The sequence below is a fragment of the Ambystoma mexicanum genome, chromosome 9, assembly GCF_040938575.1.
Source record: "Ambystoma mexicanum isolate Mex_15411 chromosome 9, UKY_AmexF1_1, whole genome shotgun sequence".
NCBI lineage: Eukaryota > Metazoa > Chordata > Amphibia > Caudata > Ambystomatidae > Ambystoma > Ambystoma mexicanum.
This window is the reverse complement of record NC_090931.1, coordinates 676,834,058-676,859,870: the sequence shown is the minus strand read 5'-3', so window position 1 is coordinate 676,859,870 and position 25,813 is coordinate 676,834,058. Positions and strand designations below refer to the sequence as shown.

Here is a 25,813-nt window from a genome sequence, read left to right as displayed (position 1 = left end):
ACTGTGAGTAGTTGCACAATTAATGGGATTAACATTGTTTTGATTGCACCAGATTACAAAGCATTTCCACTTATTGTAATAACAATGTCTTGTATTTGGTTGTTTTCTAGCCTCCTTTAGTATTTCCTTACATCTTGGAGGTCATTTTAGATGACCAAACTCTATCACTTCAGGAGCTATCCTGCCATGTTCAATGTCTGTGGGCACATATGTATCAGCTTACCCTGCTGTTGTGTTAGCAGGTTGTGAATTGCACCACTGCCATATTTCCTGTGCTAGCATTGACAATGCTTTTGAATATGTTCCTCCCTGTTCATGTATGACATAGCCATGTTGTGTTGTCTGTATTAATGAACATGCTCTTGCCCTAAATTCTTGTTTGGAAGGATAGCAGTACCATCATTATTGCTAACAGCTGTGACGAATCCCAGGATATCGTTGCTGCTTCCCTAGGGAGAGCCCCTCCCATGAGGCCAGGGAGGTCAGGTCGCTACCAGATAGTCCCCCCTCGGGTGGATTTCATGGGAAGGAATCCCCACCCCTGTGGGACTGGGGACAATTATCAGGAAAGAAGCTGGTATACCCCGAATATCCCCATACCCTCCCTCATCTCCCCACCCTATACTGAATAGCTGGATTCCACACTCTTCCATGTATAGTACAGCATACAAACACTTTCCAAAGTACTGAGACGAGGAAGAATAGAGACTCTCTGTATGAATCCTGCCAAAGTTCTGAGACGAAGAAGATTCCAAGCAACCCTGTTGAGAAGAATAACATCAGTACTGGGACAAAGAAGAGGCGCTGAGTAATGGAGAGCGCTCTGCAGAAACAACTTCAGCAGTCTAGTCAATATGGACAATCAGTAAGCTGCCGATACATAAAAAGGAAGAACTGAAGCGTTTGTTCAGACCTCCCTCGACAAAAAGCCACAAGCAGGTCGGCGGAGCTGAGAAGGGAGAAGAGTAGCTGAAGCCTCCAAAAAGGGTCGAAGGAAGAAGGCCCCTTATCCCTGCTGGAAGGAGACCACAAAGGTCTGCTTGAGAGAATAAACTGCACTGAGACACCGGCAAAGGAAAGTAGCAGCAAGCAGCAGCTAAGGTGACGCTATGGCTGGGACAGACGACGCAGAGAGCAAGGAGCGGAAGAGATCAACTCCTGGAACTGGCCGAAGCCTGAATGGAAGCTTACTGAAGGTAGGGGCTTGCCCGGGCTAGCTGGTGGGAATGAAGGACAGATCTGTGAACCCCTTACGAAGGGTAAAAGTACGCTGGAGATACAAAACGTCCTGCTAGACAAAATCGCCACCATATACAATCAAATTAAACTTAATCAAAATACTCAGCACCATCCTACAGCCTCCCTCTATGGCCTCACCTCATATCGTCCTGCAAGACCTCCCCACCTTTTGCTTCAGCAGGGTCACGGTTGCTGAGGTCACCGCTATCCTGAAGGGCTTGAAACCATCTAGATGCAAAGGTGACGTATGCCTTGCCACCTGTTACGCTCACCTGGTCTCTGCGGGGACTTTGGGGCACAGTTGGAGCCCTCCCTGGACTTGGCTCCCCTGGATCAGACTCCTTCCCCAGCTGGTGTAGTGTGGGCTGCTCTGGTTGCTGGCACTGCCCCTGAGAGAATATGAGAGGCAGTGAGAATGTTGTGGTTGGATTGTGATTTCCCTCAAACCCTTTGTTCCAGAATGAGGTGAGCATGCGTTTTCCCATATAGTCTCACCCGTTTTCTTGTAAGGATGAGCTCTCCGTCCTGCTTCTCATCAGCAGGGGCACCTTTGATGGACCTAGTTGCTTCACTGGTCCATGTGCGTGGCGTTCCAGACCGGCTGTGACTGCACCACTTTGAAGGTAAGTGTTCTTATTGTCCATATCTGTTTGCAATGTCTTTTTCCCTTGATTATTGTCCGTAACCCTTGTAATGTCTTTTCTCTCACCAATAGAAGTGAAGATGGCAACGCTGAGTCGCAGTGTTGGAAGCGAGTCCAAATGGTGCCAGAGGGGGATGCGAGGTTCCCAATTAGAAGGGAAGTTGGTTTTCAAGGTCGAACGCAAGGCTTATGTGTTGCGCGACCAAGCGTAAGATATTTATGCAGTCTCTAACCTTGTGCCCTTTTCTCTTGCAGAGATAGCCTGGCGGCGTCAGACGGGAAGCAGCTAGCCGAAGGCCTGCCAGAGATTACTGGATGGATGGATCCGTGAGGATGCTGGGCGAGGAGAAGAGCTCCTGCGTAGCTAGACGCCCGGAATAGGTGAGGATGCGCCCTGACCCCGAAGAGACAGGGAAAATACACGTCCAGCGATGGTATTACTGGAAGCAGGTAAGGTGCGCGCTGAAGATGATGTACTGGAACCTGGTGAGATGTGCGCTGCGATGACAGGTAGAGCACTTCAGGCGGCGGTAAGCATTACGCCGCAGAAAGCAGACGAACGCGAAGCACTTGCATGCGGGTGGGGCTGGCTTAAATAGCCTGGTCCCAGCCACTCTCCTTTAGCCCCGCCTTGTGGCCCTACCTTGCCTCTCCCAGAGACTGCTGCACGTGCTCCCCAATGTTTCCTAATGGCCACGCCCGGCCCAGATGCACGTGCCACAGACACAAAGTGTGCAGAGCACACTTTCTCATGAGCATGGCGCCAAAGGCACCAGGACTGGGTCCATTTGGACCCTCTAGATGATAAAGATAGTGGCCTTTGTCCTGTGGCCATGACAGCACCATCATCATCAAGGAGTGCTATGAGGTCCTGGCCCCCTTCATCACTACCTTTATCATCTCCTCCTTCGTCAACAGCCTAGTCCCTACTAGCCTCAAGGAAGCCTTGGTAATCCCATTACTTGCAAAACCCACCGTAGACCACAATGCCCGAATAACTACCGGCCCATTACAACAGCCCCCTTCCTTTTGAAAATCATAGTGAGGGTGGCACACCTCCAAATCCAGCAATACCTGGAATCTAACCATATTCTTGGAATGCGCAAATCTGGGCTCGTTCCATCCTGGCCATGGAACAGAATCAGTCCTGCTAGACTTAAAGAAACAGCTCAATCACATCAAGGACAAAGGAAAGCCGGCCCTCCTCCTACTCCTTGATCTCTCAGCAGCGTTCTTCATAGTCGACCACAAGATCCTCTGCCAACATCTTACTTCTGGAGCCAATTTCTCGCGTGAAGCTACGAGGTGGATCACTTCTTTTTTGGAGGAGAGATCCATTAAAGTATTTGCAGATAATGCCAGTCCACCCCCCAGCATCCATCTCTTGCGGTGTCCCTCAAGGCTCATGTGTATCCCCTACACGCTACAACATTTTTACCAAACCGCTTTTCCACCTCCTAGACTCAACTGGTAAATCATATACCAATTACGCTGATGACACCCATATTCTCCTCCCCCTCTCAGGGAACGATTCTAAAGACTCTTGACACAGGAAACACTGTCTACCAGACTATCCAAGCTTGGATGGCTGCACACGGCCTCTGTTCCAATGATGAAAAGACTGTTCCAATGATGAAAAGACTGAAGTCCTCCTGGTGGGTCCGTCAGCAGTGATCAAGAGTCTTAACTATGAATATGCTTCCTTCACAATAGACAGCCTCTCAATCCCCATCTCTCCAACAGTGAAGACACTGGGATACCACCCATTCCCTTATTCGTCAAGTGAATGGCATTGCCTCATCAGCTGCCTATACCACAAAATGAATAACACCAGCAGACTGTTCCTAGCTCCTGACAGTTGTCTTACTATTGGCCAAGCTTTTACTGGCCCTTGGCTTGATTGTTGCAATGCACTATTTGCAGGGACATCTTCACGCAACATCCAAAAGATGCAAGTCATCCGGAATAATGCTCTCCGAGCAGGCCTCAACATTCCGACACAAGAACATATCTATAACTCCAGAAGAAACACACATTGACTCGTGGTACGAGAATGGCTTGTGCTCAAAACTCTGTCCATCACACACAGATGCTTCTGCAACTGTGTTCCCCGTACCTCACGCAGAAAACACCAAAGTCCAATCAACAAGACCAACTAGATCTGCCTATGCTCACTGGATGATCATGCCCAAATTTAAGTGGGCTAAAGCCGGAAGCTCGAGTTTTCCAGCAATGGCTGCCAGACTTTGGAACACCCTTCCACCTGCACTGCAGGCAGAACAATCTTATTGGGCCTTCCGCAAGGCCTTAAAAACGTGGCTCTTCACGTAGATCCTATCATATGGGTATCCCTTCACATCACTTCACCATTTTAAGATATCCTGAATTTAACTGGTTATGTAATCAGCGCCTTGATGCCTTTGGGCTTAGTGTGATCTACAAATGTAAAAATAAATAAATAAGGCTGTTAGAAAGAAGAGAGAGACTTTAAAGGAACAACTGTATGTGAATTAAGAGTATGAAGAAATAATTACAGATGCAACAAGGGTCTGGGAACCCCAAATACAGAGAATCTCTTACAACCATTATACAAACAAGAGCAGTGCCTGGCAGGATAGTGAACCAGGTCTGTTATACTAACTAAAGAAGCCATAATCTGAACAATCCTATTACCTGGCAGTATAGTGAGCAGGTCCATCTTACAAAGAGCAGAGAAGCTGGAAAACCTAAGAAAGCCAAGGGAAGAAACCATACGCTTTGGCATTGTAAATTGTGAAAGTCAAAAGAGGCCAAGGAAAGAGCCATACCGCTTCGCATTGTGAAATGTGAAAGTCTGAGAAGGTCAAGGGAGGAAACCATAACCCTTGGCATGGCATTGTGAAAGCCTAAGGAGGCCAAGAGAAGAAACCATACCCTTTAGCATTGTGAATTGTGAAGGCCTACAGGAAGAGCCACAAACCATGGTATTGTGAATAGAATAAGTAAAGAGACTTTCTTTTCTGTGCCCACCATTAACAGAGAAATCCTTCAAGAGAACTGTTAGAAATGTGTGTTTATGCAATCTTGTGATCACGTCTCATCACCAGGAGGTGAACACAAAGTCTCATTCGAGAAGAAGAAAGTCATTTTTCTGGTCTAAGAAGATCCTCGTTTTATTTACTTAGAGTGTAAGGGACGGAAATAGGTTTTGACACAGGACGGTGGACTATTTACTTTAGACGGACATCCTGACAGAGTCCTTAGTATTTAGTTGAGGCAGGGGAACCCCTCTTAGTATTAGGGACAATTATAGTTTATCTATTATTTTAAAACAAATAAAAGTCTATAACCACAACAATGTCCTGTAAGGAAGGCATGGTATCGAAGTAAGACAGATACAAGTGACCACAGTTCAAAGGTGTCTATTGAACTTTCAAATGGGTGTGATAAACACCTATCTAAACCTAAATCTAACATGGGAGCCAGCTACGACCATCAAACAATAAAGAATGCAGTCCCAGTGAAATCTTGTCAAAATAAAAGGGCCTATACAAAAAAATAAATCTATTGACAATCCTTACAGCGAGTTTGCAAATAGTGTGTGGGTATTGTTCATGAAAAAGAAAGAAGTGTTCACAAAACGATAGGTCAGGATGTTCGGGCCGTTGGTCTCCCTTCCCCACAGTTTCAGCACAGGGCCAGGCGGTTCACTTAAACCAAGCACACACACTGTCTTTCTTGACACGAGAATACAGTTCCAATTCCAGCATCAGGGCCTTCTGTGCTCAAGTCTCTTTTCCATCAAAGCCACTTGATTTGGAGGGCCTGATGAGCAAAACAAAAATAGAAAACAAAAATAGAAAGTTATTTTCTTCTTATACTTATATTATTTGGGTGTCTCTCCCTGGATCCCCCCTCAGCTGGGCTCAGATCACTATTTTAGGATTTCAAAAGTATTTATTTCCTCGAGTGACTCACGAATCACCCCGGATCACCCTCAACCGCGCTCAGATCCCTTTATTCTTATTCCTTTCCTCAAGTGATTCACGTTTCACCCCAGATCCCCCTCAGCCGGGCTTGGATCCCTTCTTCTGATTCAATTAGTCTCTGTCAGCAGGGCTCGGACCAATTGCAGTTTACTTTATACTTATCGAAGACCTTTGATTGTGCACAGGCTTTAGCTTGACCCGTCGCAGGACCACTTTGATACAAAGTTCCTTTTTTACAATACAGTTGTCATTCAGTTGGATACCTTACAGAGACCATCGAATGAGATCCCACGTGGCCCCGGACCACTCTGTACCTGGAATCTTACTTTGCTGCTTCAAAGTACATTAATTCCTTTAGTTTCCAATTGTTTGCACCTTTTATCACATGCGCTTCAAACATTGTCTTTTGTGGATTTCTTAATACAATGTTGCCGCTTGCAACCTTCGTTCAAACACAAGCTGATTTTGTATCGGCTTCTCCGACTCACCCGCTGTGCTGCTTTTATTGGCGTGGCTTTCTTGCAGGAGCCAAGGGCAGTACCGTCCCGGCCTGGGTTATCAACACGGGAGCATCCCGGATACCTTTGATGGACAGTGTAGGAAAGACCACCATAATTTTTCGTTCTAAGGCTTCTCACTTTCCAAGGCTTGTGAAAGTAGCGGTTTCTAGAGGTCAAGGGTAATTCCCTCCTTGCAATCCTTTTCGGTCTCGCCGCCTTTCTCCTTGTGTTAAATCGCCATTCCGGAACTGCTGCTTCCTCATGTGCGTTTCCTCGTTCAGACTGTACTTTCAAGCTCCGCCTTTTATCCGTGTGGGGAAATGCAATGGGAGTCAGTTGTGTGTGATGATTAGAAATTGACTGACCAGAATGTTGGGACATGTCAGGTATATGGCTCTGGTGTTAGTCGGTTGTCACTGACAATGGACTGTCCGTGAGTAAGTGTCTGTGTCGGGGGGTGGGTGGGGGTGGGTGGTACATGTCGGGTTGAGCTTCTAGCTATTCTACCTGGTAGGATGGGGAAAAGGTGTTACAGGGAAGTGGATACCGCATATCACACTTCGGTGATGCACGTCCCACGTCCACTCCCCGAAGACCCCTCATCAAGGTGATCCTCCTCCCAGGAGGAATCATGGCTACCTGGATGATAGATCCCCTGGGACTAGCGGGTGAGACACCTTCAGGTTTCTCACAGTCGCCTGTGGGTCAATCTCCTCCTTCCACAGCTCTAACACGCTTATGTTCAGTGCGTTTTCTTTTTGGGTCCACGTACCCTATGGAGAGAGTTCTTCACAATGGGCCCCCCCCCAACCCTGCATTGAGGTATCTGTTGTGACTGTAACCTGCACTGTTGGGAGTTTGAAGGGCCTGCCTTTTAAGGTTTTCCTTTGTCCACCACTATAGAGCGCTTACTACCTCATCTTCATTACCACCACTAGACGGCACCACTGGCCCGGTACCTGGGACCATTGTCTTGACAACCACTGTTGGATGATTCTAATGTTTTGGCATGCATGTGGCACCATGTATATGCATGAAGTCATAATTTCTGGTGCCTTTATGACCCTTCTTACCGTTACCTGGCTACATGTCTGGAAGCTAGGGATTAGGTGCAGAAATGCATGCACCCTTTCCGTGGATGCCTTAAGCAATTGCTTGTTCTTAATCCATAATGGATCCAGGAGTTGTTTTTTCTGGGATGGTACCAGGCTTCATTTTGTTTCGTTAATGCTGAAACCCAGTTTGAAAAGTAGATTCACCGTCCTTTGTATGTTGTATAGGCAGTCCACCTGTCACTCCCCTGTGAAAAGCCAGTTGTTTAGATATGGGTAGACTGAGATGTTGTCTGTATGCAAGTACGCAGCTACCACCGCAAGCACTTTTTTTGAGTACACGAGGTGCCGCCACAATGCCAAAAGGTAGTACCTTGAACTGGTAAGTGAGCGGGGAACCTCTAGAGTGGTCATGAATAACCCTTTTGTTCGAAGCGGAATGATCTCCTGCAACGTTGTCAATCTGAATTTTTGGGGTTTTAATTATTTGTTTGCAGCTCTAAGATCTAGGACTGGCCTTTTTGTCTTGTCCTTTTTGGGTACCAAGAAGTAAAGAGAATAAATATCCGTTTGTCCGTTTCTGATGGAATTTTTCCATGGGACCCTTTTGTAGTAAAACCTCAATCTCTTTCTGTGGGAGCGCTTTATGATCCCACGGCAGTGTTCTGTTGCAGTGGCAGATTGCAAGGAGGTCCTACCAGCTCTATGCAGTATGCCTTTGTGACTGTCTCGCACCCACTGATCTGATGTTATCCCCTCCCATGCATGGGCCAATGAGGTTATGCATCCCCCATGGGTGCGACATGGCAGGGGACCTGGATGCTGGAGTAATTGTTGAGGGGAAGCCGACGGTCCTATGGAGGTTTGCCCTCTTCCCTAGGGTTTTCCTCTACACTGTTGTCTAGAGGGGGATGAACAAGTGTGATTTTGCCGATTACCTGCATATGAGCTACTGCAATGAGACTGGGTTGACAGTTGCGCACATGTGCTGGATCGAAAGAAAAAGCAGTTACCCTGTGCTCCTTTAGGATGTAAAGACCTCCCTGGCTTTTGTTGTGTATCGCGGATCAAGTGTTTCATCCAGTGCCCTACCAAAAAGTGATGTTACCTCTACCTGCTTGTCTAGTATGGTTTCCTGAGTCTCTTGACTTGAAGCATGAGTCGCTTAGCCATGCATGCCACTTAATCTCAATTGCCCCTGTAACCTGTCATCCTGCTGTTTCTGCCATGTTATGTGTATGCTTGGTTATGGCATTTGCCGTCTTATTTCCTCTCTGATACTATTTTCCAGAAGGATGCTTGATAATCAGTTGGGATATGCTATTCTAGCTCGTCCATGTCACCCTACTGTGCCCCCTTATACCTTTACATTAGAGTTATGACATTAGCAGTTCCTTTGCTATATGCTGTGCAAGTAACTGCTTTTCGGTCTATACAAGTCTGCTCTCTTTGTCAGAGGGATACTCTGTGGTAGACATAGGTGCATTAGGCCTTTTTCTGGCTGTGGTGATAACCAGTGAGTCTGGTACAAATTTGAATGTTTATATTTTTGCTCCACTCTAGGATTACGGGTTTAGACGAGACAGGTTTAGTTAGTGAAGGAGTAATCCTCTTTTTAATTACTGAAAGCAGTGGAATACTATCTTTGTGAAATCTGCATCCTCATCTGGTTACTCTGTAAAAAATCCAAAGCATTCAGTTGCACATTGTAGAAAGTCTGAGTATTGAAAATTATTCTCTGTTGGAGATACAATGACTGGTGGGTTGACCTCATCTAGGGAAGGCCTTATGTACTCATTGGGTTCAATGTCCTGGCATTCCTGATGTGTATCAGCATTGCCAGTGTCCTCAAAAATCCCCTCGTCAGAGAAAGGGTCTTGGTAAAAGCTTTGCAACAGTTTCCTGAGAAATAAAGTTTTTCTAGGACAGCTATCCTCCGTGTGATAAAATGGCCAATGGACAGCAAAGCGTTGAGGCTATGTTAACATTCTCTTGGATTAGAAAACAAGGAGAATACAAGAATTCCATCGGCTCCGTTGCAAGAATGGAAACTAGCAATTATTTAACTGGAAAGAAAAGGCTTACTGGTGGATTCACCTACAATGCAAGCTGAAGAAATAGCAGGCAAAAACATTATCCAAAAGAAATCTTCCACGAAGAACTAAAGCATAGGCTCAAACAATGGTCCATTAGAAAGAGCCTGATGAACAAAGCAAATGTCCGCTTTTTTTCATGAAAAATAAAAGTACACCTATAAATGATAGCACATGGTCTATACAAGAAATGTTTTCATACCTAAACCAAAAAGAGGTTTTATTAATGGGATAGCATTATAACACAATTTACTATATATAGTGGTGTGGTGTTCACAAAAGAATCCACATTAAATGGTGGGCTATCACACTGCTTCAGGAGAACTAACATAGTAGTTTCATATGGCACCATACCATTTTCACATTGCCTACGTAAATCACATTGTCATGTCAGTTTCTGCATTGCCCCCAGAAAATGGTCATACTATTTTCACATTTCACATAGAAAATGTTGACAACCAGACCCTCCTCCATTCCAGCCAACCCTACGTGTGTAGATTGAATCTCATATGCGAAGATCCAAACTCACTTGAGCAGTAAAAGCCTAAGAACTGTCTCAGCTTCCTCCAGCAGCTGCCGTAATGTCCATATTTAGTCCCATTTACCCAGGGACAATCATGCATTGCCTTGTGAGGGCATCATACTGTCTGGGGAGGGTTCAATATTCAAAGTTCAGCTCATAGGACCCTTATTTTAGGCAATTAAATAAACTAAACACACATCATGAGATGTGGAGATGAAACGCAATTAGCATGCAACACAACGCTACTCATTTTAACAGCCTCCCTTCTCTTCACTTCACTTCCCTGTTCTCTCTCCTGTGGGGTCTCCAAGGGCTCCGCCCTTTCTCCCACACTCTTTAACATCTATATGCAGCCACTCGTTTATTTCATCCGCTCCTTCGCCATCAAATTCTACCCTTATGCTGATTACACTCGGATACTGCTCCGGCTAGATCTTGAGCAGGCTGAGATGTCATGTTGCTTCTTCCGGTTTCTTGCTGCCGTGGGAGACTGGATGAACGACAACTGGCTGAAACTCAAATGAGACAAGACAGAGGTGCTGGTGGTTGGCACCCCCCTGATCCTTCACTCTGGGTGTCCTTCTGGCTGTCGTCACTCGGGTGTCTTCCGGTTCCAGTCACGACTGTAAACAACCTTGGGGTTAGGGTCTCTTCCACTCTTTCCATAGATCAGCAGGTTTCTGCGGTATGTAAGACTGGATTTTTCCACCTGAAAAACCTGCGGAAAGTCCTCCCCTCACCTCTGCCCCCGTTCATGGCTTATATTGTTCTTAGTCGATTGGGCTATTGTAATGCGGTCTATCTTGCCAAGCCTAAAGGTCTAGTCCGGCGACTTCAGATCCTTAAAAATCTTGCAGCTCGAATTGGCACGGGTTCTCCCTACAGGCTCACATTACCCCAGTCCTACGGGCACAGCATTGGCTGCCAGTAGTCCAGCGTGTAAAATTCAAATCATTGTGCTTGGTTCACTGGGCTCTCCAGGGCTGTGGGGTGGAATATCTTAGGGGAAAATGTGTCTATTATCTCCCTAAACGGGACCTCTGTTCTAGGTCTGCTGGCCTGCTTTGTGTTCCCACTTTTCAACGCACCAGAGTGTGTGGCTGGGCCTTTTTGGTGCCAGCCGCCCAACTTTGGAACACCTTACCGCCCCGCTCAGAAATTTTACTAACCATCTGCAATATGATGATCCTTGAAGACTTTTCTTTTTCAGGCCAGAATGTACCGCCTGTCCTGTGATATTCCAGCACCAAGACACCCTCGGGTGACAGTGCACTTTATAAGAATTGATAACATAACATAACAATAGCCTTTCTGTAAATCTCGTCAAATTTCACAAGCCTGCTCAATGTCAAGACAGGACAAGTGGCAATACCTCCGTTCACTGCATTCAACAGTATTTGATTTTTGATCATATACAGCAATGTTGGGAACAAAGCACAGCTTAGTATTATTGAAGAAGCAAATGCTTGCTATAGCTACCCTCTAACCATGTCTAGCTATTCCCATGAGAAAGCAGCATCAGGGTGGCTGTGAGATGTAACAGGTACCATATAGGGCTCCCCAATATGTTTACATTATACTAGAGACCAGCTATATGCTTTCTCCCCTCCTAAAGAAGCTGCTGCTGATTATGGAAGAGGTATTCTTTGCCCTAATGTAAAGTGTAAATAGCAGAAAACAAAAAGGCACAGCTTCTTGAAAAGCATCCAAGTGCACCTCACTTCTGCCCCATTGTCTCTACTGCCTATCAATGCAAGCAGGATTCCGAACAATGCACTTGTACCCTTTCAAAAATGCTGTCAAATGAGACAGATGTCTTCCATATAAAATCATGACTTCAAGAACAGTCAGGCTATTATCATCATGTTTCATAATGCTAAATTCAGACTCCCTCCTGAGTTATTTTGAAGGAGCACTGGTGCCAGCTACAACCAAAAGACAGATCCGCCAACACGCAATTGTAGTATCTGTGTGGTGTAGTGCTGAGCTGGACTCACCAGAGCAAACTCAAGGTGAAATTAGATGCTGCATCTGATGAGTCAGTATACTCAGTTGAAAGTGTTGTTGGGAGAATCCAAGAAACCAAAGAGACCACTAGTAATGTTGACATGATAAAGGACGTTTTCAGGAAGGAAATTGGATGCCTGCGTGGATTTGTTCATAAGATCAATATGAAGCCAGGACATACTCCTGTGGCGCAGAAGGTGCGCAACATTCCACTTTCTATGAGAGAAGAGGTAAGAAAGGAGATCAAATTATTGGAGGATCAGAAGATCATTGAAAGAATAGACGCCAGTGAATGGGTTTCACCTTTGGTAGTGTTAAGGAAAAAATCTAGAAAACTGAGAATATGTGTGGACATGAGAGAATTATATAAAAGTGTAATTCCAGACAGACATCCACTCCCTAATATACAAGAGATCGTGTCCACCATCGGGCCTTCGAAATACTTTTCTACCCTCGATCTAACATCGGCTTACCATCAAGTTAAACTGCATAAAGAATCTAAAAAGATGACAGCATTCATTACACCGGATGGGTTATACCAATACAGAAGACTGCCTTTTGGGCTGGTGTCAGCTGCTTCAGTATTTCAAAGGATTATGCACAAGCTGTTTGAAGATGATGAAGGAATTATTTGCTTCCAAGATGACATTTTAGTGCATGCCATTGATCAAAAGGTACATAATGAAAGGTTGCACCGTGTCTATAAGAAATTATATGAAGCAGGAATGACTCTGTAGAGACAAATGTAACATCAATCGCAGTGAGATTGAGTACCTAGGACATACCATTTCTGCTGGAGGTATACGACCAAAGAAACAACTAGCTGATGCCATAGTGAACATGCCGAGACCCAAAACAAAGGAAGAAGTACGTACGTTCATTGGGATGGCAGAGTACTATTCGAAATTTATAAAGGGTTTTGCTTTGCATATAGTTCCACTCTGTGAACTTTTAAAAAAGAAAACCTTTGAATGGGATGTAGAATGTGAAGAAGAATTTGAAAATATCAAGTCGGAATTGAACAAGGCACCATTGTTAAAGGATTTCAAGAGTGGAAATAAGACTATTATTACAACAGATGCTAGCAACCTGGGTTTAGGAGCTGTCGTCACCCAGGAAGTTGATGGTAAAGTCGTCCTAATTGCTTTTGCATCAAGGTTGTTAAAAGGTGCAGAAAAGTCATACGCTGCAATAGAGAAAGAAATATTGGCAATCAAGTGGGCAACAGAGAAATTCAGGAATTTTATCTGGGGAGTGGAGGTGCAAATTCGCACTGACCATAAACCGTTAATACATGTTATTATGAATAAAGGATTGGATAATGTGTCCAACAGAATCAAGAGATGGGTCATACTTTTACAAGAATACAACTGTACATGTACGATATGTACCAGGAGTGAAAAATCGTGCTGCTGACTGTCTGTCGCGTCTCACTAACAACTCTGAGACAGACGATGAAAGTGAAGTGAATTCAGAAGTTATCTTGAATATAGAAACGCTATCCATATCCAAAACCGAATGGGAAGAAGCAGAGAATCAAGATGAGGATGTGGGTCGATTGAGACAAATTATACAAAGCAGTGAGAACCTTAGGAAGACTAAGTTTGAAGAATGTAATCTCATGGAATATTGGAGAGTTGCAGATGAACTCAATGTGATGAATGACAGAGTTATGAGAGGAGATCGAATAATTGCGCCTGTGAATCTACGACAAAAGATCATTGAATTGGGTCACGAAGGACATCAAGGAATAGTGAAGACCAAACAGAGAATATGTGATGATTTTTGGTGGCCAGGATGCGATCTACAGATCGAGAGAACCATCAGAGAATGTATCCTTTGCAATGAGAGTGACAGAGTGTGTGTGGGTGCAAAATACCCAATGGTGATAACGAGCATTCCAGGAAAAGTCTGGGATGAAGTAGGCATGGATATACTAGGGCCTATTTATTGTGATGGTAAACAGCAATTTTGTTTAGTGGTCATTGATCTGTTGACCAGATGGGTAGAAGTTTCAATTAAACCTAACATGAATTCAAGGATGATTATAGATTTCATGTCAGAAATATGTGCTAGAGAAGGTTTCCCGAGAAGCATATTAACGGACAATGTTGTCCAATTTAGGTCAAAAGAAATGGAAAAGTTCTGTACCGAAAATTCTATTGTGCACAAAAGGAGTGCAATATACCACCCGCAAACGAATGGAGTAGTTGAGAGATTCAACAAAATACTCAAGGACGCCATTCGTTGGGCCTGGGCTAATGGTCTTAACTGGGAAGAAGCGATAAAAAGAAAAATAATTGCTCATCGCTTCACACCTCATAGTACTACTGGGTTATCACCTTTTGAGTTGAGTAGAGGACGTAGAGAAAACACCAAACTGACCCCATCCTGGTTGGGGAGGGAGACTGTTGTAAGGAAAGATTTTGGAGAGGTAGTGGAGAACATTAGAAACATACAGATAAGGAACAAAGCAGCTCATGACAGTCATGTGAAAAAAGGTAAAGGAAGTGAAGGTCTAAAGGTAGGGGGTCTGGTGAGAATTAAACTACCCCCAGTGATGAGAGATGGACCTTGCAAATGGTCCAAGCCGGTGAGTGTGATTGAAGTTTACAAACATGCAGTGAGAGTGCAAGATGGAAGAGTCTGGAACATGGAGAGGATATGTGTGATGAAGCCATGCAAAAATGTGATAACTAATGAGCCGATGCACAGAGAGCAAGCAAGTTGGAGTGGAAATGAGAATGTGGAAGAGAATGATAGGCATGTGAGATCTATGTCAGATTGCATTGGTGGACATGTAAAACCTACATCGAATAGAAATGCAATGTCGAAATTTTCCTTGCCAAGAATACAATCAGATCTTTCACGAGTGTCAAGAACAGGGAGGATAATCTGCAGACCGGATCACTTGAAAGACTTTGTTTAAGCATACGGAAGATACAGAAGAAATCTCATTAGACTGTTTAATAAATAACAGGAGGCGGAGATGTGTAGTATCACATCATCCTTTCATCACGAGGCTCCGCACGAGCCTCTCTCATGATGAAAGGGTGAATGGAATGCAGTGACGAAGCATGCAGAGAATGCGAGCTTCAAACAGAGAGTTTCCGTTACTGCCTCAGCTGGTGGGGCCTGTCCGCATATACTTAACCCTGCCACATAAATAAATATAATATATCTCACCCCAGCTGTCTCCTTGCTTACCTCAACCACTTCAGCAATCATTAGAATTCAAAGTCAGGGTGCACCTAAAAATTAAATATGATATGGCATTTATAACGCGCCTATACACAAGTGTTTCAAGGCGTGGCAAGGGAGGGGGAACAGAAGGAAGACAGACAACGGTAGGTCAAGTGACATTGAGAGCACGCAAGTACAGGAGGGGGAGGGAAAAGTGTGGGGGAAAGGGGCAGTGAAGTACATAGGATAACAGTAAATAATAATAAAAAGTGTGGCCAGCTGGTAGCCGGTGGTGGCAAGTGCAAGGGTAGGTGCAGACATCAGGTGTCAAGTGCTGGTAAGAGGCTGTAGGGATACAGAAACAGTCCCCAAGTGCCACGGTTGCCAGGAGGGCAGTGCAGTTGGTGAGGAGGGGACCTGGGCCTGAGAACAGAGGGTAGCTAGGTAATCAGTGCAATTTCGGATTCAGCCAGGTGATCAGCAGGGGAGAGGAGGAGAGAAAGCAGCAGTAAGGGGAAAGTCTTGAGGTGCTTCTGGAACTGGAGATGGTTCTCCTCAGGGGTAAGGGGCTGTAGGGATACAGAAACAGTGATACTGTTTATACTGCTTTTATAAGAAACAACTGGGGTTTTGGTATATGATGTAAATGCTGGTTTAAGGTTCAAATAAAAAATATATCTACAGGCCTTCTGTACTAATTTGTAGAATAACGAGAAGTGCATCCAACCCAAAGCGATGCTACTAGTCAAAAAAGATCTCAGCAAATGGACAATAGTCAGTCAGTCACCGACCTCACCACTGCACTCCTCAAGACCTCCATGGCTATCAAAATGTAGACCAACCAAAGCTGGCCAATACATCTGAACAGACACGCATTGGCACTCTCAGACACAGACAAACATCTGCATTATACTTTGTTACAACAAAGTTAACCAATAATCCTGATAATCCTTGGTGGCCATCAACAATCAAAAGACCTGCCGGGAAGCTCACCATGCAGATGTCTGCAACAAAAAGTAAACAAAGTCTGGAGGAAAATTGTATCGGCACTGAAGCACATAAAGGAAACCAACAGCCCTGCACAAGATGTTTAGTAGCACTGAAGTTCTATTTGGAGACTAGGAAATACAACTTTGTTGGCTTTTTAAGATATTGAAGAAATAATAGTGCTATCTTGGCCTTACCAATCCGGAATGGAAAGTCACCCCGATTCCAGATACGAAAGTCAAAAAGCAAGTGTTGGTACATCTGCTGCAAGAGGTGTGTATTTTTTTCCAAAGATACCTGCTCAATTAATAACTGGACTGACATCAAAACATTCACATCCATCAAGCTACTAGGTACCTGAAATCCAAACAGAAGAATAGAAAGAGATAAAAGTTAGTAAATAAGCAGGCACAATCTTTCAGAGTACAGCTCCTCCAGAAAATTGTTGGCAAAACATCCTCACTAAAAATTGAAATAAATAAGAAAGGAACAGTTACTTACCTTTAACATTGTTCGTTTCAGCATCTGTATCCTTAGAGTTACTACAATGACTGCAGGGCAGACTAAATGGGATTTTATTTTAAGAGTACTGTTGAGTGTGTTTTTCTTCTTCTTTTAGAGGCCGCTAGTGCAAAGTCGCTAGCACCACGACACACACCAGGGCTCTCTTTTTATAAGTGCAGGTAAATCAATAATTGCAGCCAGCAGGTGTCTCTTAAGTGCAGAGAGAACGGACTGCAGGGTTGCAGGAACAGACCCTTAAGTGCTGGGGGAGCCTGGAGGCAGTGCAAGGGCAACTGGACATGCAGGAGCCTGGGCCCAAGTTAAGAGGGTAACCAGGTGACCAGTGTGCGGAGCAGTCAGGTACATCAACAGGCGAGAGGAAGAGAGAAAGCAGAAGCAAAAAAGAAGGTCTTGAGTTGCTTCCGGAACCAGAGGTGGTTCTGTTCAAGTTTGTGAGAGGCAGGGAGGCTGTTCCAGAGGGAGGCCCCAGCCAAGGAGAGAGTTCTGCCCCCAATTCTCAGCTTGGAGAAGCATCTGACCCTCAGAGCATTGAAGGTGGATGAGCAGAGAGCTCGAGAAGGAAGAGGTTTTGGAAGGGAAACTTGGAGGTAGAGTGGTCCCAGCCCCCAGAAAGCCTTGTGGATGACGCAGAGGGTCTTGAACTTGATCCTTGCAGCCACAGGGAGCCAGTGAAGATATTTCAGTGATGGAGAGATGCGATCCCTGGGCTTGAGGCCATGGACAAGTCTTGCAGTCCTGTTCTGGATAAGTTGTAACAGTCAAAGAGTAGAGGCAGGCAGATTTATAAAAAGGCTATTGCAATAGTCCAGCCTAGAGAGGTCCAGAGCTCTGGAGACAGAGAGCTTCTGGGGGAAAGTGAGAAAAGGAAGAATACCCCTGAGGAGGTGCAGTTGATAGTTTGACTTCTTAGAGACGTCAGAAATGTAAAGATAGAAGGAGAGGGTGGAGTCGAAGAGGACACCAAGGTTCTTAGCCTCACAGGAAGGAGCAGGAAGAGGGCCCAGAGTGGGGCCAGAGAGAGAGAGGAACGTAGGGAGCAGGTGTCCCAATGACGAGGATCTCAGTCTTACTGGCATTAAGGCAGAGATCGTTGGCAGGACACCATACCTGAATTGCGGCCAGACAGCCTGGTATGAGAGAAGGAGCAGAGGTGGCTGGGAGGAGCCAGAAAGAGAGCTGGGTGTCATCCGCATAACAATGAAAATGGGAACAGAAAGTAGCAATGCGGTGGGTAAGAGGTGCCAGGTATTGGTTGAACAGCCAGGTACAGAGGTTAGACCCCTGGGGAACACCACAAGTAGAGAGAAATAGAAGAGAGGAAAGCCCCCAGTTCATGGCAAAGTCTCTTGAATAATTGCACCAGACCCTTCTCTAATTGTTGTGCGCTTTATAAAATGGTTAAAGAAGCACTCTCACCTTTTCTCCTTGAGATTCTTGAAAAATGTTGGCTTGGTGGGTTAATGTACCTGCTGCAGTGATATATATGAAACCTGCAGCTAGGTGAGACCAACAAAAAACTTGAGTGAGACAACCAAAATGTAGTTTAACGCCTGGCTGACTGTCACAGTAAAACCTATTGGAATAAGGGAGGAAATTGATCAACATAACAGGGTGGCTTGACGATTTCCCTTGCCTGGCATAAGGGTGTGTGTGTGTGAGAAATAGGGCAACTCAGGGGGCCAGGTCTCACCCCCCACTATGTGCTGTGGGGCTTGGAGACAGTATGGGTGAGTTCTCTGGCCTGTACACAATGGTGTGGAAGGATAGCTCAGGGGCAGCGTGTTTGTCTTGCTAATCAAGACAACGCATAGCAACACAGGTTTGAATTCCAGTCTTGCGCTTAGAAACCTCTCTGGTATTAAGCGTGTTTTGAAAGAACAATTATTATTTTTTTTTTAAACTTTGTTTTATTGACATTTTCATAATATAACAAATAGGCGCAAGGCATTTTCACAAGTTGTGCAAATAACTGGGCCAGTTACCCCCCCCTCCCCAAACGAACCCGTCCCCCCGAAGAGAGAGAAGAAGAAAAAAGGAGAAAGTCCCAGCTGAGTCCTTTACGTCGTCAGTGTGTCTGTGCCCCAGTCACCACAAGGGGTTAACTATTTGCGAGAAGGAGAGGAGGCGGAGCTGCTTCGATAAGAAGCCCGGGAAGCGCGGAGCGCAGCGGAGTCCCAGCTAAGTCCTTTACGTCCTTCACGGCAAGAGCGTAGGAGCTGCATCACAACTCTATAACCCACGTGCTCCCGTGTCCATCGGTGGCCGCGGGTGCTTTAGAGTGTGTGGAGCCACAGGAAAGACATCTACGGCGGCTTCCACCTGCCGGCATTATTGGAGCCAGGTACGTTCGGTACCCGAAATCACTGGTGGGTTTAAGCTGTCCCCTTTTGCGTGGTAGGAGGGCGGGGGGGGGGAGAGACGGACTACGGCAGCTCCTTAAGCTGTCGGGTGTTCTCCCGCCCTTCCAGATCAGTGGCACCGTAACGGCCTTGGTTCCTTCGGTTTTTAGAGGGAGGGAGTGAACGTTAGCACCTCCTTTGTAGCCAATGGATTTACTGGGCTAATGAACTCCAAGACTATAGACATTTTATCACGTCGCACTTTGCACCTTTGCTTGACTATGGTAGTAAAAGGCTTATAGGTCAAAGAATATCGGACATTGGACACTGGACATTGGGTTATAAAACCTCATTTTGCATATTTAAAGTGTTTTTGTCATACTAGTTTATTTGTCAATCTATTGGTCGGCTATTTTTCTGTTGCCGTGGCTGCTGTTGTTGTCATATTAGGAGGGCATTTTTAAATAGGTGGCTATTTATTTTTTATCTTTGTTTTCTATTTGTATTTTATTTGTACCATATCTCCACCTTTCTTTTTGCTAGGAGGTCGTGTGGGGGCTGCGAGATTTTTCTCTCCCCCTCTCCCCCTACATTTGGCGTCTAACCCCCCACTTAGAGTCTGAGTTTGTGAGGGTGAGTGGTTGTTTCATTCCCTTCCCCCCCCTAAAGCTTGTGCGGATTTAGTGGTATCTATAATCCGCTTATATGGGGAAGCGCAAAGCAGGAGAGGGAGGGGGGGTATAGGGAATGGGGCAAAGAAAACAAAAAACGCAGCTACAACTAAAATGAACAAACCTCCGAAATCTGTTAAGTCTACAGCAAACAGAGCTGTTAACCCTTCCCAAAGATCGCTGGACTCTTACATGGATGTTATGGCCAGCAAAATTGTGAATTGCATGAATGCAGTGGAGTGTGCCCCTAGAGTGGTTAGCCCACAGTATAATGGTAGTGGTTTTGTAGGTCCAGAGGGGTTGGGAGAAGGAGACGCAGCCCCTAGTGCAAGACCCAGGCTGACTGGGGCCACAACTAAAGTAGTGGTAGATGGTGCAGGGACACCCCCGCTGACTTTGCAACCCCAGTGTTTGAGGGAGGAGGCCCCTAGTTTCATTGGTAAAGAGCTTGAGATTTTGGATCCTGGGTCTCTGGATAGCTCTACAGCTAGTGAAGGAGATAAAGGATGGTTAGAGGCCCTATTGGACGAAAAACTTAAACCTCTACAATTATTGCTGAACTCTCTGAAGGGACTCAAGGAGGGGGTATTAAACACCCTGGCCATAATGGATGACTCCATCAGAGCAGTCTCCCTTAAGATGGGCACTTTGGTTAATGCTGTGGAGGAGCTGGGAAAAGTGGCCAGGACCTGCCAATGTACACTATTAACTCCACCATCTGATGTTATTACCTCTAATGGTGGAAGGGGTTTAGATTTACAGGGGAGGGCACCTGACGTTATTGTCATAGGGGAGGCGGAAGTAGTCACCGAGGCCCAGAGGGGGGCGAGGGAGTCTGAGCCGGACAGAGTGAAGGGTAAACATGATGATAGGCCAAAGTCACAAGGCCCGGGGTTGGGGCAAGGGAGCGTAACCATTTTAAATCTCCCCCCGGAAGCGACCCCTTTTGTGGGGATTATTACAGGATTGCCTGGGCTCCCATCCGGAAATTTTGAATCAACTCTCTCACTGATTAACAAAGCATCCCACTGGATCAACATCAATCTGATGGGGCCCAAGATAGATCCCAAACTCATTCGCATGGCTAAGCGAGTGGGTTGGGTGGGGAACAGGCCAAAGAACTTGAGCGGGGATTGTGTGGTAATTACCCTATCAGACCCACAGATTATGGAATATCTTCTGAACACTAACTTGGCCCGAGGCCTTAAGTCCAATGGTAATCAATTGTTTAGCAAATTGCTCCCTTTGGATTATTTTTATGCACGCGAAGGGGGGCAATTGGTGCATAATCAACCCATTGGAAGCTTGAGGCGAGGAGGGTCTGTAGGGATCGATAATACCCTGGGTGGGTGGCCTCCCACCAATAATTTGGTGGGTAGTTGGAGTACTGTCCGGGCGAATAAGGGTCAGTGTATTGCCCCGGGTAGGAATGTCTCAGCCCACCTGCCCTTGGATAATCGATTTGAGATCCTAACGTCCTGTGAGGATATAGACTGACAATTGGAGGATGTAGTGGGAACTGTAATGGTGCAATCCTTGTCTGTACCCCAGGAGGCTTGCGCAGATGAAAGGCCACACCTGCGCATGCTGTCTTGGAATATAGCAGGCTCATTAAGAAAATTGAAGTTGGTCCCGGTGATGGAGCTTCTGCAAGCTAACTCAGTAGTCCTACTCCAGGAAACATGGGCAAAAGAAACCCCGCACCTTGATGGTTTTGTCTCCTTTGATATCCCAGCTAATAAAAAACCGAGAGGCAGACATTATGGTGGTCTATGTATACTAATAAAGACCTCTCTTGAGTGTTCGATTGAGCGGTTACAGACAGGGCTGGATTTCCTACAGGCGATATTTTTAACTACTCGTAAGGGAGCTGTCTTATGTATCATTAACTTTTATAACAGCCCCCATATCTCTGACCTGGACAGGTTAACTAAAGTCAAAAAGTTTATGGAAGATCTACTGTCCAGGGGCAGGAACAAAAGTATTTTTTATATCTGGGGGGGTGATTTCAACATCAAAATGGGAGGGGGGATTGACCTGGATATTCTGGATCCTTTGGAGGATCAGATAGAGAACATCCCGCCCAGATGCATGCGAGATGGGAGAGTTTGCCCTAAGGGTTTACAGCTAAGTTTATGGCTGTTGGAGTGGGGTTTTCGTATAGTGAATGGCCGTTTGGCTCCAGATATACCGGGTGAAGTGACTTTTAATAACCACCTTGGAAGCTCTACAATCGACTATTTTTGTATCTCTACAAACCTTTGGGAATCAGCTGTAAGTTTTGAAGTGTTGGCTGACCCTCACAGTGACCACCTACCCATTTGTCTGAAGCTGAAGGGATTGATGGGGGAGGGGGTCTCGCAGGTAATGGCCCCTACCCCTCCTATGGGTATATCTACCGGCACCAGAAGAATTAGTTGGGGGAAAATTCAAAGGGGGGATTTACACTATAAAGCCATTACCGACAATATATCCCTTGTGATGGATATTTTGGATGATTGTTCACCTCCGGGGGCAACCGTAGCGAAATTTGTGGAACTGACGGCTGCCTTCACAACTAAATTTTCGACAGTAACTAGGCCAAAGGGTAAGGAAACAAATAGAGGTTGGATCGATGAAGCTTGCAAAGGGGCAAAAAAAACTCTGCTATTAACTTTAAAGGATCCGTCCAGCAGTAGATCTATGATTGCCCAAGTTAGGAAGACCTATAAACTGGAACTAAAGAGGAGGAAAAATGAGTTGGAAAGGGCAGCCTGGGAAGGTTTTTTGGATGTCGCTCGTAGGGGGGATCAGAAGGCCTTCTGGGCCTATGTAAAAAGTGGCCCAGAGGGATGTGGCTCCAATGAAGGAAGTGGCACTTACGTGGAAGAAGGGGCTTGGTTATCCCATTTTGGAAATTTATTTGGGTCAGAGTGTGCACAGGCTGTCTTAATTCACGCAGATGCCTGCTTGAAATTTGAGGTGGAGGAGACGGTAAAGGCCATAAAGCTCCAAGCACACAACCGAGCTCCTGGGCCGGATATGATCCCTTCGGACCTGTTTCAGGACCCTATTGCTTTGTGGGCACCGCTTTTAACAGCGGTTTTTAATGCCTGCTTAAAGTTAGGGGAGTATCCCCCGTCCTGGAAAAAGGCCATAATTTTTCCAATCTTTAAAAAAGGAGAGATTTCCAGTCCAGGTGCTTATAGGCCAATCTCCTTGCTGGATTCCTCCTTCAAAATCTTTGGGAGAATTCTGCTAGCCCGAATCGAAAACTGGATTGGGGCACAGTCGATCTTGTCAGATATCCAATTTGGATTTCGCCCTGGTGTAGGCACCATTGAACAGAGCCTTAACCTTTATATTTTGGTGGCTAATTCGGTATTTAGTTTGGGTGAGTCAGTATATCTGGCTTTCATGGACCTAAGCACTGCCTTTGATAAAGTGGACAGAGCTAAGCTCTGGGCAGTGCTTGGGTCCTTGGGGTGTCCTGGGGAGATCCTGCAGGCTTTGGTCGACCTTCACACGGATAACGAGGCCTGTGTACGTAGTGGGCCGGGTGGACACTGTACAGCTTGTTTCCGGGTGGGTTGCGGTGTAAGGCAGGGGTGTGTGCTCGCTCCCATTTGTTTTTGCCTTTATATCAATGGTCTCTCGAGGGACCTTACTGATGTAAGGGCAGATTTTCTGGTTTTGGGGGGGAAGGGGTTTTCCGGTCCTGGCTTATGCGGACGACACAGTCCTAATAGCCAGAACTCCAAGGGCACTACAGGTTTTGATCGATGCCTATGCAACCTTTATGAATAATTTGGGCCTAAAAATCAACACTAAAAAGTCAGCGGTTATGGCATGTGTTGGAAGGAAACGTTCAGCACCAATGAAACCCATGCTATGCGTTGGGGAAACAATCCCTAGAGTTAAGGTGTTTGACTACCTTGGGATTAGGTTCTCAGAGGCCCTAAATGGAAGGGCACATGTGGCAAAGCAATCGGCAAAAATGAGCCAACAGATAGGTGGACTTTTTAGATTTGCATCAAAAAGTAGAGCCCAGCCTCTCGACGTGATCATGAAAATTTATGGTGCACAAACTTTGGCAAGCACCCTGTATGGTGCAGCCATTTGGGGTTTCCAAAACGCGGCTGAAATCCAAGGTAAAGAGAATAAATTTTTTAAAAACCTGCTGGGGTTACCGACCAGCGCCCCCGGAATAGCTATTCATAGAGAACTGGGGGCAGAGTTCTGGGAGGATCAGTGGGCGATGGCACCTTTACTCTTTTGGATTCGGCTGTGGGTTAATGAACACGCAACTCTGTGCCATTTTATTTTACGTACTTTTTGGGCAGATCAGGATGGAAAAAAATCCCATGGTTAGCCTATGTTTCTGCTAAATTGGGGGAAGTTAACCTAAGTGCCCTGTTTCCGCCTGAATCTTTAATCACTAAGCCTGAGGGGGCAGCCTATAAGGTTAAACTGGGAGAAATTGTAGCTAGGGAAAAAACTCTCCTGGGATACACTCAGAAATGTGATTCTTTTCACGTTAGCATCAGCAATCTCTCTGGAATTCAACCATATCTGATTAGGAGCACTTTTAAGACAGACAGGTGGCTGATTACGAGGGCCCGCTTTGACTGCCTTCGGCTACAGGGAAACACGTGCAACTGGAAAAGTTTTCCAAGTGATGCCGGCTGCCCAGTTTGTGGCCACAAGCGTGAGGACCTTTTGCATTTGTTGTTCTTTTGCATAGGTTATGCGGGTATCCGCAGAATGACCTTGGTCCCCGCCCTCAAGAAAACAGAGATTCGTTCACACAAGGTCGCACTTGAGTTTCTTCTGAGTGCCGAGTCAGTTTTTACATCCTGGGCTCTGTTGACCTTTTTAAAAAGAGCGATGTATTTTAGAAAGAACCTATTAAATTTGCAAGGTGGGGGTAGTTAGTGCCACTAATTTTTTACAATGAACTGTGTATGGGGAAAAGTGGTTGAGTCTTGTCTTATGCTTGATTATAATGTATAATTTTGTCTTTAAATATCCCCTCCCGATTGGCAAGTAAGAGCCAGCTATTTCCATTATTGTAGACTATGATTTGTAATTTTCGATATCTATTTTTATCTGTCTTTTATATATTTGGTGTCTTTGCAATGTTGATAACATGTAATTTATCTTTTTTTTGTCGTTTAATGGAATTTTTATATTTCCGAATAAACTTGTTTGATTGATTGAAAAAGGAGAAAGAATAAATAAATAAATAAATAAATAATAAAAAAAAACAACAACTTAGTCCCCGTTGGAACTTCTTGCTGGGGAGCCACATTGAAAGCTCCGAAAGTCTGGAGCTCAAGAAAGAGCGAGAGCGTTGACTACGTAAATGGCTGATTGTCTACCATCGTCCCCCGGGCCGTGGGCCCTGTCCACACCTTGTTCCCCCCCTGAGGATCAATGCACATCCCAACCCCATATCTGCTGTACCCCGTACCAGTTTGCTTGGAATGAGCCCAAGTCATTGTTCATCATAGTCGTCAGTTTATCCATCAGGAACATGTTTTTGACCTTTTTTAGCTAGTCCTCCTTCGATGGGGTTTCCGGGCTCTTCCATTTCTGGGCCAGTGCAACCCTTCCCACCCTCAACATTGTTTCCCACATTCTAGGGTATCGGGGTATGTCCGTGTCCTCCGGGGGGAGGCCCAGCAGCATTGTCAGAGGGTTCTGGGGGAGAAGCTCTTCAGAGACTTCGGCGATCCAGCCCCTCACCTTCTCCCAGTATGCCTGAGCTTTCGGGCATTGCCACCACATGTGCCCTCTCGTGCCGACCTGATCACATCCCCTTGGGCATGCGGGGGACACTCCTGTGAACATTTTAGACAACTTAACCGGGTCTCTGTGCCATCCCTGTAGGATCTTGAAGTTGTGTTCCATGTCTGCTGTGAATAAGTTCCCATGGAAAGCTATTTTAAATATCCTCGACCATGCGTCTTCCGAGATCTCGTCCCCTGCTAGGTCATTCCAGAAAGTGCAGAACCCCCTTCTCTCCCCCAGGTTAACCATATTCAGTAGTCTATACATCCCTGATACCACACCCTTCCTGGATGTAGCCGAGTCCAGGAGTT

General features: G+C 45.6%; 1 protein-coding gene across 3 annotated transcripts in view; it reads right to left on the bottom strand.

Annotated features, from left to right (window-relative positions):
• The window catches only part of NBEAL1 (neurobeachin like 1), a 2,018,929-nt gene that overhangs the window by 1,213,150 nt on the left and 779,966 nt on the right, over positions 1 to 25,813 (bottom strand). For all 3 annotated transcript variants that reach the window (XM_069615520.1, XM_069615521.1, XM_069615522.1), the window contains one exon: positions 16,393 to 16,552. In XM_069615520.1, the coding sequence (XP_069471621.1) occupies positions 16,393 to 16,552 (160 nt within the window). The remainder of the gene's footprint in view (positions 1 to 16,392; positions 16,553 to 25,813) is intronic.